The sequence below is a fragment of the Myotis myotis genome, unplaced genomic scaffold (genome assembly GCF_014108235.1).
Source record: "Myotis myotis isolate mMyoMyo1 unplaced genomic scaffold, mMyoMyo1.p scaffold_m19_p_18, whole genome shotgun sequence".
In the NCBI taxonomy this organism is placed as follows: domain Eukaryota; kingdom Metazoa; phylum Chordata; class Mammalia; order Chiroptera; family Vespertilionidae; genus Myotis; species Myotis myotis.
Genome location: NW_023416322.1, coordinates 11,488,347 through 11,502,930, shown reverse-complemented (window position 1 = coordinate 11,502,930; position 14,584 = coordinate 11,488,347). Strand labels below are relative to the sequence as shown.

At 53.5% G+C, this 14,584-nt stretch overlaps 1 protein-coding gene across 11 annotated transcripts in view; it reads left to right on the top strand.

The window, feature by feature from the left end:
- Positions 1-14,584, top strand: part of PLXNA2 (plexin A2) — a 212,936-nt gene that overhangs the window by 17,631 nt on the left and 180,721 nt on the right. For all 11 annotated transcript variants that reach the window (XR_004973183.1, XR_004973184.1, XR_004973185.1 and 8 more), the window contains exons 2-3: positions 6,314-7,578; positions 11,923-12,105. Coding sequence is in view for 8 of the 11 variants with exons in the window: in XM_036342298.1 (XP_036198191.1) it covers positions 6,314-7,578; positions 11,923-12,105 (1,448 nt within the window). In the remaining 3 variants the exon portion in view is untranslated. The remainder of the gene's footprint in view (positions 1-6,313; positions 7,579-11,922; positions 12,106-14,584) is intronic.

The following is a 14,584-nucleotide window of genomic DNA, read 5'->3' as shown; positions in this document are numbered from 1 at the left end:
ATCTCTCTCTCTCTGACTTCTCAGTTACTGGCGATCGGATCCGGTTTATCGACCAACAAAAGGGATCGCATATAAAGACAAGCAGGGGATGTCTCTTCTCATGGTGAGAGAGGGCAGCTGGATAGACATGGTCGCCAAAAGTTGTGTTGGCTCACACTGGGGTGCCCCAGTGTCATGGGGTTCACCTTCTCTGGGAAGGATGCCAGGAGGGCATGTAGGCCGAGGCCCGTTGTCCTCCGGTCTCCCTCGCCTTCCTTCTCTCTCACTCCGGGGCGAGGTAGAGCCACTTAGCTTCACATAACAGCACACAGAGTCTGGGGGGAAAAATGACATTCGATTAATGAAGCAAACGCAGCTGGTATAGCAGTGACATCTAAATTGTTCCTTTGGTCCCATTATTTTCTGTAGGAAATTCTCCCTCTCCCCACCCCGCCCCCCTTTTCCTTTAAATCGTGTGCATAAAATACGCTAATAACAATCTTGGTGTCTGTGCATGAGTGACAGCTGAAATAAGAAAAAGACTAATCGTACCTCCTGCAGCCCTGTCACATGGAGATTAAATGAGTCTCTCTCTCCCCCTCCCCATTCCCCACCCCTCTCCCCCACTCTCTCCTCTCTCTCTCATGGTCTCTCCTCGGTGAGAATCATGGGCATTTGAATAATAATATTATAGGCGCCATCAGGGTGACAGTGGGGAAAAAATCAGCTCAAACCCATGATTATTCCTTCAATCTAATAATTATTTAAATACCAGATAACGCCTTTCACTCTAATTGAGGCCTTTCAGCTGCTGGCATTCCCCAGGGCCTCTGTGTGCGCCCTCTCGCTCACCTTGTGCTACCAACGTGCCTGGACTACCTCTGAGGTCGGTGTTACACAGTGACGCTCGGAATGTTTGCATGTACAGCCACGCAGAGGACATTATGCCGGGCCCTTCGGGGTCATTCCACCCACAGGGGACAACCTGGGGGCCCCCCGATCTCACATTTAGACATTTTATCCTCCTAGACATCTTAAAGCAGAAGAAGACTTCTGAAGTCTTCCCTGCCTCTGGGTAACTTATTCCTAGACAGCTGTCGGGACCCTTCACTGTCGGAAAATTCCATCATCTCCTTGGCGCTCTGCCCCCGGGATCCTCTCCGGATAGGATGTCCCCTGAATATCTACCTTGAGTCCCTCCTGCTGCAGCTCTGACTCCGGGGAGAAGAGGCCTCCTGTGCTTAGAGTCCAGCTGGCCTGCCTGTCAGGCTGTCTGTAACCGGAGGGGTGTGGCACAGCCCCCCCCACCCCCCAGCCCCCAAGTCATGGCATAGGTTTCCTTCCTGCCCCTGATGACTTCCTGGGCCTAGAGTCCGTCCCGGGAAGTCCTTCTCCCCAGCACAGAGGGGGCCGTTCTGAGAGCTCCCATCATGGGGCCATCATCATTCAAGGCACTTTCTTTCCCCCAAACAGGGCAGCCTCAAGGCAGAATGTGACTGACTCTCAGGACCCCTTTGCCCCATGACGGAGGCAGTGCTAGACTTTTTGCAGAGTTCTGATGGCAGCCTGTCCCTGATTGACTTGGGACAGTTTTTTCCTTTCCGAAGGTTTTAGTTTCTTCACCTAAAAATAAGTCATGGATTGGAATAATCATAATGGCCTTCAGCATGGGCCCCGAGTGGCTGCTTTAAAGGTGCTACTGATTGGAAAGGAGATGGGGGGGGGGGGGGAACCTCCCTCTGCTCACCCTGCCCTGGCTTACAGCCTTTCTCTTTACAGTCTGGCTCCTCAGGATGCTGGCTGTGTGAGCCACTGAATAGGGCAGTCATGATCGTAGGCACTTGTTACTGTCATTAGGAAAACTATCCTAGCCAGGACGGCGGGGGTGATGACGGGGGTGACGGCCATGACAGAATGGAGGTGGCGGAGCTACAGGAGGGTCCAAGGGTGTGAGATCTACTCTCACGAACTTTGACTCAATTTGACAAAATCACATCCCGACTCTAACGCCTCTTCCGAGCGGTGCCTTTTGCAATAAGAAAAGGACAAGTGAAAGCTGCGTGCCCGGATCTCCTGGGCAAGGCCACAGAGCGGGTCGGCAGGTGGAGAGAACCCTGCACTGAGCTGAACTGGAAATGCCTGATTGTCACTTCCTCGCTGCTTAGCCACTGACGCCCGCAGCAGCTGGTCGGGAAGGTATCCGATGCCTCCACTGGCTGTCACCAGCACCTGCCCCCCGAATCCTGATCGGGGAGATGGTGTCATCGGGCCGCCCAAATAAAATATTCAGTGACATTGCTTCCCACAGAGGCGGTCGTGGCCTCCGCTTGGCATCGGAAGGGCTCGGGGTAAGATGTCCCGGGAGGCTCCGCTGGTAAGGCAAGCGTCCCACCGCCGCATGTCCTGGTGCGAGACTTGGGGTGAGGGAGAGACAAGCTTTGGCACTTGAATGCATGTGACAAAGTGACTTCACGAACTAGACAGAGGAGAAGCGATGGGGAACAGGAGGCATCGTGGAGTGGAAACTCCGGAGGCTGACATTAGCAGAAGATCGGAGTTAGGAGAAAATAATAGGTATGCAAACTCACGGGCCTATGCTCACTGGCTTCAACCAAATCGAGGATGGACGGTTTATTCTAAGACAGAGCATAGAATGGACGGAGGTGAAGAGCTGGAAATATTGACAAATAAATTACTACTAATAAAGACTAATGAATGGTGAACACTTACGATGGGCCAGGCATTGTTCCAAGTGCTCTATCTGTATTAACTGAGTTCACCGTAATAATCCCACGAGGCAGATGCAAGTACTAATCCCATTTGATGCCGATAGTGAGATAGCATCGCAGAATGGCTGAGGACCTTGACCAAGTTTGCACAGCTATCCAAGCATCGCAGCTCAGCGTTCATGCATTTAACCATTGCACTGCACGGCTTCTCGTCAGAGGTACTAAGGAGGGGGCTCGTCCCCCTTTCTCTGAACGCGGAGAGGAGACTTGATCCTTGCCAGCTGGGCCCTGCTTTGGAACAGCGATCTGGTTCCATCAGCCTTGGCATGGAAACACAGAGGCCCTCAAATTGCTGTGGGAGTCAGTTGTCCTTGTGAAAACCACACTCCTGAGGTAGAGTGGGCGTCTTCCCTGCCACCCCTGCCCTGCAGGAGACCATGCCGCCTCCTGCCTCCACTCCGCCAGCACCTGCTGCTCCCACATGGGTGAACCTTGAGCCCCATGGGATGAATTCGCTTGGCTGGTCAAAGTGGATGCTGATGGAGGAGTCGGGGTTGGGGGGTGGGGGAGAAACAGGCCCAACTGTGGTGGTCTGTTGAGAATTCCTGACCTAACCAGCTTTATCAGGTCGGAGGGAAGGACCTCCGCAGCTGTCTCAGTCACAGACTAGAAGCTGAAGGAAGCAAGCCTCCAGGCATTATTTCATCTGAAAGAAGAAATCTTACAAACTGGCTCCTGCAAGCCCCCTTTATTTTAAAATCAAGAAATGGGCTCAGGGAGATGCGAGACCAGTCCAAAGCCATATGGCTCATGGCTAACAGACAGGATTTGAATCAAAAGCTCCTGAGACCCCCACTCTTCCTCCTCCCCCATGACTGCATGCCTTCTAGCCACCAGACCAATTTCCCCATTTCAGCTCTCAGGATCCTGTGCCTCTGCCAACGTCCCCGCAGGCGGCCGAGGGACTATGTTGGGACTTGTGCAGTGGTATGATAGAGAAGATCACCTCAGATCTGTTCTCTTTCCTTTGACACATGCTTCCCAGATTGAACCCCTTCGCGGGGTCAGGGAAAGCTGGGGATCAAAGGTCTACCCACGGTGTCCATTCCCATGGAAAGAAAGAATATGAGCAAAAAAAGGAAGCCGGGGGCTCTGGCAGGATTCCTGAAGTGTGGTCTCCTGGGGAGGCTTCGGTGAAAATAGTAACAATGAGCAGAGGCTGAGCATTCAGTGTGCCAGCCAGCCAGCGGGCTAAGAGGTTCCCCTGCGTTATCTCATTTACTCTCATGACAGCCAGAGAGGTCGGTACTGCAGGGATCCCCACTCTCCCAGAAAGGGAGATGAGACTTGACTTGCCCACTTTCCCAAACTTGTTCCCAAACTCTGCCTACCAACAAAGCCACTCACGATTCAAACCCTGTCTTGGGATGTTGGGTAGGGAGGTGAGACGGTTGATCTTAGCCTCACACTTTGTCCTTTGATGTTATCTCTGCTACCAGGACCTTCTTCCTGTAGCCACGGGCTGACTATAATGTTCATGTACATGGGGCTAAATAAGGTGCATGGATGTCAGGCTAAACGTAATGTGCATGTATGTCGTGGAGAAGGCAGGAGAGTGCTGTCCACAACTCAGTGCCGGAGTGTCTGAGAGAGCACTTTCTAAAAGGCAAAACCCTAGCACCATGTGGTGACAGTCATTTTCCTCCTTGTGGCTCCTGGTGGGACACGCTGCCCTTCCCCCGCTGGGACAGGGGCATGCCCAGCACAGCCTCCGGCCTCCCGTGGCGCCCTGTCCAGTGGGGACGTGAGGATTCTGTTATTTCCTTTTGCAGCTCCTCTTGAGGAATTCACGTCCTGCGACCAGCCCCTGGACATCGCTAAAAATAACCTCTGGTTTTTTAAACTGAAAGCTCTGCCTGTCGGAGGTCTTCCTGGTGGGTGCGGGCTCGGGGCCGGAAGGGCCATGCTGGAGTCCCCGAGGTCAGCCCGGGCCTCACGCCGCTGTGGCCTTCCTCTTTCCGAGGGAGCCCGGGCCTCATGAGTCACCCCGCGGAGCTGGTTGGAGGAGAGCAGTCAGGTGGCCCCTCTGGCACCGCGGTGGCTGTCAGGCCCTGGGCCCAGGGTGCAAGGGGAGGAAGGAGAGTTTCTAAAGATACGGAGTAAATTCCTGAGGTGGCGCCTGGCCTGATTCTAACCCAGTCCAGCCAGCCCGGTGGGTGGAAGGAGGCAGGACCCTGCTAAGCTGCCTGGGAGCCAGTTCTCCATCCTGGGCCGGGGTGTGTTCACTTCTGTCGCCTGGCTGCCTAGAGTTGCCTGCCCTTGTCTGAGAAGGGTGCCGGGCCATTTGTCCATTTGTCCAGCGGGAGAAAAGAGGTCCCTGCCAGACGGCGCGGCTCGCGGCCTCCTTCTGCTGCTGTCCCTCTTCTCACTGGCCATGAGCCGCGCTTTCAGAGTGGGGGACAGGCCCCTCTGCTCCCCTGGCCCAAGCATCTCCAGAAGCCCTGGAACCCCCCATTTTGCTCCTCTGGGAGGCTTCCTTGAAAAACAGAAGGGTCTGGAGGGAGGGGAGGGAGCGCAGGAGTCAGGGCAGGGGACAGGCTCCGAGCGATAGGCTGAGGCCCGGGGTGACTTCATGGATCCTTAAATAGTCACGAGGCCTCGGAAGTAGCTACAATGAGACCGACCCTCAACTTGCTTTCGTTTGCCTCTCTCACATTTTCCAAACCCACCCAGGCCTCTGAAGCTGGGCTCAGAGGGCCAGTCCCCATAGCGAGGAGGCCCACCTGCACAGAAGCAGAAGTTGAAGCAATGTCCCCAGGGCCTGGCAGCCCCCTCACCAGGTGGCAGTGACTGGCACCCGCCTGTCTCAAAGAGGAATGGGTGGGGGGTGTCTACCCATCTCCCCAGGGCTGTTCAGGTTCCTGAACGGCACGGGTGACAGTCCCAGGCCTGTTGGCCACAGCGTATCTCACATGTCTCACAGGTTGTAACAGGTAACATCGGGTTCTTCTGGAGAGGCCGAGGCTGAGGGGCAGCGGGAGGCACTGTCATTCAGAAGTCCTTTCCCGTGGAGGACAGAGCTTGAGGAAGTAAGGAGGTGCAGCTGCGTGAGGAGCTGGAAGTCAGACCAAGAGGAATTTTGTTTGCGATGTCCCGCTCTGGGCGTAGTTGGCCAGGGGAGCCCAGGAGAGGGCCTGCCCTCAAGCATTTAAAACCGGGAGATTTCCACCTGATGGGGAGAGGGCAGACGTGATACCCGGGAAGGAAGACTGGCTTTAGTCCCGACCCGGGATCCACTGGCCCGGTGAACTTGAACTGGCTTTTAACCTCTCTGAGAGATAAAAATGGTGTCTTAAGAGGACAGAAATAGAGATGTTTTGTAAAGCAAAAGAAAGGAATTTACAGCGTAAAGGCTGGAGACCAAAATAGATAACAGGATTCCCTGAACAACCCCAAGAGGGAGAAAGTCTGTTAAAAATAGAAACACTGAAATACGCAAGGAAGAGATGCAGAGCCAGTCGGGGCTGGGACTCCAGGTCAGGCCATTCGATTCACTCCTCTCAGGACCGATTTCCCGTCTGACCTCCCTGCCTTGTGTTTTCCAGAACCATGTGAGGGCCAGCTCAGGAAGGCGGCGTGGATGAGCGCTCAGAGGATCCGCCTCCTGGTCCTTGCCCCGCTCAGCATGGAACAGAGGAGGCCCTGGCCACGGGTGGAGGTCGACAGCCGGTCTGTGGTCTTGCTCTCCGTGGTCTGGGTGCTGCTGGCCCCCCCGGCAGCCGGCATGCCTCAGTTCAGCACCTTCCACTCTGAGAACCGAGACTGGACCTTCAACCACTTGACTGTCCACCGAGGGACGGGGGCAGTGTACGTCGGGGCCATCAACCGGGTCTACAAGCTGACGGGCAACCTGACCATCCAGGTGGCTCACATGACTGGGCCGCGGGAGGACAACAAGTCTTGTTACCCGCCCCTCACCGTGCAGCCCTGCAGCGAGGCGCTCACCCTCACCAACAACGTCAACAAGCTGCTCATCATTGACTACCCCGAGAACCGCCTGCTGGCCTGTGGCAGCCTCTACCAGGGGGTCTGCAAGCTGCTGCGGCTGGACGACCTCTTTATCCTGGCGGAGCCATTCCACAAGAAGGAGCACTACCTGTCCAGCGTCAACAAGACGGGGACGATGTACGGGGTGATCGTGCGCTCCGAGGGGCAGGACGGCAAGCTCTTCATCGGCACGGCCGTGGACGGAAAGCAGGATTACTTCCCCACCCTGTCCAGCAGGAAGCTGCCTCGCGACCCCGAGTCCTCCGCCATGCTGGACTACGAGCTGCACAGTGACTTCGTGTCCTCCCTCATCAAGATCCCCTCCGACACCTTGGCCCTGGTCTCCCACTTCGACATCTTCTACATCTACGGCTTCGCCAGCGGGGGCTTCGTCTACTTCCTCACGGTGCAGCCCGAGACCCCCGAGGGGGTGGCCATCAACTCGGCCGGAGACCTCTTCTACACCTCGCGCATCGTGAGGCTCTGCAAGAATGACCCCAAGTTCCATTCCTACGTGTCCCTGCCTTTCGGCTGCACGCGGGCTGGGGTGGAATACCGCCTCCTGCAGGCGGCTTACCTCGCCAAGCCCGGGGCCTCCCTGGCCCAGGCCTTCAACATCAGCAGCCAGGATGACGTGCTCTTCGCCATCTTCTCCAAAGGGCAGAAGCAGTACCACCACCCGCCCGATGACTCCGCCCTCTGTGCCTTCCCCATCCCTGCCATCAACTTGCAGATCAAGGAGCGCCTGCAGTCCTGCTACCAGGGTGAGGGCCACCTGGAGCTCAACTGGCTGCTGGGGAAGGAAGTCCAGTGCACCAAGGCGGTAAGGAGGCGCGCACCTGCTCTGCTCACGTCATCAGGTGGTGACCAATCGCACCGAGTCTGACCTACACCAGACACACGTTTGTTGGTCCACTGAGCCATTCCAACTATGGTTGACCCTTGAGCAGTGGGGTTGGGGCACCGACCCACTGTGCGGACAGAAATCCACTTATAACGTTTGACTCCCCAAAAACGTAATTAATAGCCTAGTGTTGACTGGAAGCCTTGCCCATAACATAAACAGTTGATCAATACTTATATTTTGTATTACTGGATATTGTATTCTTAAAGTAAGCTAGGGAAAAGAAATACTAAGAAAATATAAGGAAGAGAAAATACATTTATAGTATTTATTGAAAAACATGCATGTTGCTCAAGGGTCAACTAATATATATATATATATATCAAGAGCCTACACAACACCAGGCACTGCCGGCTTCAGTGGTGACCTGAACAGCAAAGCCCCCTGCCCTCATGGAGCTTTCATTAGTGAGGCAAGACAAATAAGCACTCATAACGTATGTAGCCTGTCAAATGGTGATGATGGCTGTAGAGAAAAATAAAGCAGAGAAAGGGAAGAGGCAGTCCCTGAAAGGGCTGATTCATTGAGCAAAGACTGAGGAGGGTAAGGAAGCGAGCCATGTGGGAATCTGGGGAAAACATTCCCGAGAGGGAACGGCAAGGGCCAAGCATACGGGGCATGCCTGGCGTGTGTGGGGACCGGCAAGGAGGCCACTGCAGCTGCATCAGCGCATGGGGGAGAAGGAGTGGGGGAAGGTGAGGCGGGCGGTCAGAGATAACAGGATCAGATGGTGTCTGTGCAGAGGCTTGTAGGCCACTGGGAAGCCAAGTTGGGGTGTCGGGTAGGCAGGTGGATATGGAAGCGGAGGAGAGGGAAGGGAATTAAGCTCGAATGGTAGATTGCAAACTGGAGAAACATAATCCGGTGAAGGGAAGAGAGGAGGAGAAAGGGAGCTCCGGATCCAGGCCAGAGGGCAGCAGAGACAAGATAAGCAGTTGTGAGCACTATCCTGTCAGAGAGGGTCCCAATAGAATATTCACCAGCTTGTCAGGTGGGTCCTTTCAGGGTCATGGCCTCTACTGATGGGTCAGTGTCAGAGCCGGGGGCCATTGGTCAGTGCAACTGGTCCTGAGGTCAGTCATGACATCACTTGTCTGATTTTGCTGCTTTTCTGGGCCTAGAGATGAAACACAACCGAGGCCTAGATATATCTGATGCGGGTCAGAGCCTCCTTGTCTTGGGGCTTAATGCTTAAGGGCTATTCTCCACCCCTCCTCCCTTCCCCCGCTAAGGGAGTCTAACCCAATAGACTAGAAATATGCCAGGGGAGCATCAAAAATGCATGACCAGCCGAAACCGGTTTGGCTCAGTGGATAGAGCGTCGGCCTGCGGACTGAAAGGTCCCAGGTTCGATTCCGGTCAAGGGCATGTACCTGGGTTGTGGGCACATCCCCAGTGGGAGATGTGCAGGAGGCAGCTAATCGATGTTTCTCTCGCATCGATGTTTCTAACTCTCTATCTCTCTCCCTTCCTCTCTGTAAAAAATCAATAAAATATATATTAAAAAAAAAAAAAGGAAAAAAAAATGCATGACCAGAAACATGAATGGTCGGGGGCCTCTAAACCAGGGATATGCTAGGGGACAAAGATACCCTGGGGCCAGGTCTTTGTTTTCCCAGTTTTGCCCTTTGCTAGGCACCTGGGGCTTTTTGTACCTGGCTGTCATCCTTGTTCTACTCATGTCTACCTGCCTACTACAAGTCCAAGTTATTTCTGTCTAGCCACGCTGCTTTAAAGAAAGCCACACTCCAAGATCTCACCATTTGAGCAAAAGTGAAGGCGCATCAGGTGTTTGGGAGGATCTGACAGTTTAGAGGACAGAGAGAAATGTCAGCCATTCCCAGGGGTTTAGACTGAGAATAATCCGTTTTCCTCATGGTCTGGACATTCTAGAGTCAGGGGGGATGGTAGAGAAACCCACAATCACCAGCAGACTTTTGCTTCTGTCATCATCTCTCAGAAGCTGGCTTGGACTATGGCTGTGTGCAGACTCTGCAGCTATGTCAGCCCCAGGAGACGGTGGGAAATAAACTGAAACCTTGACAGGGACTTGCGGAGTTGAAAGGAAGGTTGATGATTACCTGGTCCACCCTTTTCACTTCACAGATGGGAAAACTGAGGCCCAGAGCGGGCATGTGACACATCAAGGTGAAGTGGCTAGCTGGTCTTAGAGACAGGACTACAATCTAGATCTTAGGAGTTTTCCAGGGCCCCTGCTGCCTGCCGTGTGGGGATGAGAAGGACAAGTAGAAGGTGTAAAAGGTAGTAGCTGCTCCTCTGGCTCCATTCCTAGGCACAAGATTCTTTCCACATGGGCTCCCGTGGTGTGCTGGTAAAGATTAAACAGCGAGCTCTAAGCAGGCTGTGGCGGCAGTGGTGGTGGTGGTGGTGGTGGTGGTGGTGGGAGCCTTGCCTAGAAGCATTTGCTAATGTCCATGGTGTGAGTGCTCCCACCACAGCCGATTTCACTCCACCGGTGTGATGTCACTGAATGCAGAGATCTGCCGTCAACCCTCAGGGGCTGGCTCCGGCATACCCCTGCTCCCTTCCCTCCCTTCCTCAGAAGCTCATCCCTTCTGCTGGGGCAGGGCTTGGGGTGTGGTGGTGGCTCCATCTTACCAGAGTTCTAGGTTATCTTCACCCTAAAAGTCAGTTCTCTTTCCTAAAGAATACACACACATACACACACACACACATACTCACATACTCACATACACACTCACATACTCACACACACACACACACACACACACACTCACACACACACACAAGGGCAGCACCACCATTCCTACCAGCAGCAGGAGCACAACTCTCTCCAAAACACAAGTCTCTGTTCCTGTGTTTCTCGGGAGGGAACGGAAGGAAGACCCTGGTTTAGCAAGCACATGTCCTAGCTTATACGCCAGTTATTTTAAGGCCAGGAGGCCGCTGACCAGTGAGGCACCAGCCAGCTATTTCCTGGGAAGGGTGAGAGGAGGAGGTTGAAGGGAACAGGTTGCAAGTTTTTCCCTGACGCTTTCTACGCGACAACAGTCATTTCCTTCCTCCTCTGGGATGCCTTTCCAGACCCAGAAGAAACAGCTGTCACAGGACTCCGGGCTCTCAGCTGGCCCAGAGTGGGCAGCCTTTGCCCGCAGGATTCCAGGTGTATAGTCCACTGAGGTGTTTCGGAGGGCCTGTTACGGCCCAGCCCCAGGATGGGCACTGGGCAGAGACCATAGGCCCTTTGGTAGCCCCTGTCCTCAGGAAGCATACAGTCTTTTTATTTACATAACTGAATGCGATCTTAGAAATAATCAATTTAACACCCCCCTTTAACAGCAACCAAAGAGGATGCCACTGGTCCAAGTTGATACATAGAGGTACTTAGCGGTAGAGCAGAGGCTAGAACTCGGGGCTTCCTACTTTCTGTCCAACTCGTTTTTCATTGGTTTAAGGTGATCTTCTTTCCAAAACGCCCTAGTCTCTGTCAATAATGAAAATATAAAAATGAATGGAAGTGCCCCTACTCTCTCCTGAAAGATACACAGAGGCATAACACCACTCCCTTCACCACTGGTGGCAGGGCGGCTGTCACCTGGACAGGGCGGGAGGCCTATACTGGACAGTGGAAATCATTACGTAACTTCAGACTCTCCTGCAGGCATTGTTTCATTCGCTCTTCAGTCATTCTCTCAGAAAGGTGGGCAGGTGGTTTGACAAATGAAGAAACTGAGGTTTATATAGATTAAGTGCATTTTTCAAATTAAAATTTTATGTTTGACATTAAAATGACCCTTTCCAATCCATCCCCCGTATAGAAAGTGGTGAATAGTTGTCTTAAAATTCTTTATGCCCAAAGGGAGGTGTGGCATCCCAAACAAACAAGAAATCCTCTCCAGGCTGGTAGAAATCCGGGGGTGTTGCCTCTGGACCGAACCACTACTGTCTAAATAGAAAGATCACCAAAATGGCATGTCCACCGAGACATTAAAATGGCCAGAAAGTGAGTTTAAGCCATAAGCTTTACAAATTACCCTGGATCTCTTGATAGAAAGGGAGTGGTGACTGCAGGTGAATGAGGAGGATGGCTGGTATCACCAGATGCCCCTGTGGGACACATGGGTCAGCTGGTGAGATGTTGTTTACACCGAGTGTCAGGGCCCTGCTCCTGTGTCACACCTTGCCGAAGCCTGGTCCTAGGGCTGGGGCTTAGGGGTGGGCTATAGACTGATGGCCATGACTCTGCTGTTGTTCACCCCCATCTCCTCCCCTTCCCTCCAGCCGGTCCCCATCGACGACAACTTCTGTGGATTAGACATCAACCAGCCGCTAGGAGGTTCCACGCCGGTGGAGGGCCTGACCCTGTACACCACCAGCCGGGACCGCATGACATCAGTGGCCTCATATGTTTACAACGGCTACAGCGTGGTGTTCGTGGGGACTAAGAGTGGCAAGCTGAAGAAGGTAAGAGACTGCGAGCCCGCGGCCCTTCAGCTCCTCAGCTGGGAGCCGCTTCTGGAAGGGAGCTGTTGGTGGAGACTGCACAACAGGCCACTCTGATTTTCTTGGCAGACGGGTCGGATAGGGAGTTATTTTTGCGGCTTATCTTCTAGTTGTTTCCCCAGCCATTCGTCAATGGGTGTGTAGGAAATGCAAGCGTGTTTCACATTGCCCACCCTTCAAGGAATTAGGAAGGTGGGTTTGCCTAAGGGAGAAAAACACTCCACTCTTTATCTCCAAGTTAAGAAGAACTGATTTGATTATTCGATTCTCGGTATTATAAATAGCTAACATCACGAATTCCTCCCCACAGCCCCGAGAGTTGATTGTACTGGTCAAAAGTCTTTGTTGAGTTCAGAGCATCTGGCTGAAGCAGATGAGGGGTCTCCATTCTAAGGACAGGGCAAATGGTGGGGCTGCCCTCGAGGGCACATGGTGCCTGGGGAAGACGCCTTCCTTCGGTCTCTCTTCTTTCGGAAATTAGAGAGTCTTCTCCACTCCTCCACTCCCACCCACCCCCAAGCCCTGAGCTTCCAGGAGGAAGCAGACATCTTAACCCCTGCCTGCCCTGGGCACCTCTGCCAACAGGAGGGCCGGGGCCGTCTGGGCTAACAGTGTGGGTGCCCTTGTGTGCAGCAAGCTTGTAGCTGCTTGCCTGGTGCTTGGGTGCGGAGACCGAGCACGGTCTGGCTCATTATGTGGGATTACGGCGGCCACATTCTTTCCGGTCCCAGCTAATCCCCTTTCCCTAAACTTACCTTCCTGCCACCTTTCTCCAGCCCTCCCCCCACCTGTGGATCACACCACGTCTCACCCTTGATGTTGCCATCACCCCTGTAGCTCTTCCCTCCTAATCCATTTAGAGCCTGGGAGAGATGTTATTTGGGAACGAGGGTGGCAGGGCGGGAGCGTGAGGAAGAATTTCCGTGATCTGCTTGTTCTGAGCTGCTGCCAGAGGAGGTAAGAACAACGGGCCTGGGTGTATGTGGAGGTGCTGAACCCTCCAGACCTCTTCTGGTTCTCATGAGACCAACGCCCTTTGGTCCTTTCTCCTTTCCCTGTGCCGTGCCCGCTCCTCTGCCAGCGAATCCTGGCTTGGCTTTTAGACACATGGAAGGGAGGCTGAGTGTGGTCCCTGCTTTCCCAAAACAAGGGAGGAAAGGAACTGCCTTATGAGATTCCATTAAGATTTAACAGTGATATATTCCGCCCGCCGGTGTGGCTCAGTGTCGACCCATAAACCAGGAGGTCATGGTTCGAATCCCGGTCAGGGCACATGCCTGGGTTGCAGGCTCCATCCCCAATAGGGGGCGTGCAGGAAGCAGCTGATTGATGATGTTCCTCTCTCATTGATGTTTCTATCTCTCTACACCCTTCCCCTCCTCTCTCTCAAAAAAATCAATAAAAACATAAAAGTGATGTATTCCACCAAACAAGGTTCAGCTTGGACCCTGCGGCTACTGCTTCCCTGCTCAGCAGCTTCCTGTATTCCTGTGCGGTTGGGTAGACTGCTCCTTGCAAGGGGGCTTTGAACCAAGTGGCCTATGGGAGCTGAAGTCCAGCCTCAGCTCTCCCTGTCAACCATGCCCCTGAGGGTATAAACATTCTCCCAGAGAGGCTGCTCTTACTAGTCTCTCTGCCCATAGAGACCACCTTTTTCTAAACCACACAAGGGCTGTCTGGGGCAGCAGTAGCCACAGGGTTCTGGATCACTCATGTAACTCCGTCTCCTTTATCCTCTTGAAAGTTTTATTAAAAGCAGGGGCCATGCTTTATTCATATTTATTTCCTTCTTTCTCCCTAATTGTTCCCCATGTGTGGTCACACATGGGATAGCCCTCAAAAGTGTTTTGAAAAATAGAACCATCCTCTAAGGAAACTTAGAGATCATCTGGCCCAATACTCTCAGTATTCAGCAGGGAAACTGAGGCCCAGGGACTTGTCCAAGCCTAGAGACTTGGCCAAGTTGCTTCTTGCCTTGACACCGAGTTTGACACCATTTTTTACTTAAAGAAGCAGCCACAGAGCCCAGGGATGGATGCTGGGAACAATCTTTGGGCGCAGACTTGCAGGAGGGGTCAGCCAGGGGCTAGTGCCTCCACCCTTTTTGGTCTTGGATCTGAGTTAAGGAGTTAGTGTTTGCTGAACGGACGGGTGAGGACTGAATGAAAGAAGAACGACCTAGCCAGACTCAGAGGGCCCCTGTGTTGACCTTCCCCATGTCTCTGTGTATCTTGCACAGCACACAGCAGGGGCTGCTTGGGGCATCTTTCCAGGCCACACACCCGAGCGAGCAAAGTTCTCCAAACCCTGGCGGGCGAGTCCTTATGGAGGCAAGTCAGCCAGTTCAAGGGCAAGGCTGGGAGTGTGGCTGCCCTCAGCTTGTTCCAACCTGCAAGTTGGCTGCTGCTTCTCACTCTTCGCTGTGCCTTTCTTTGACTCT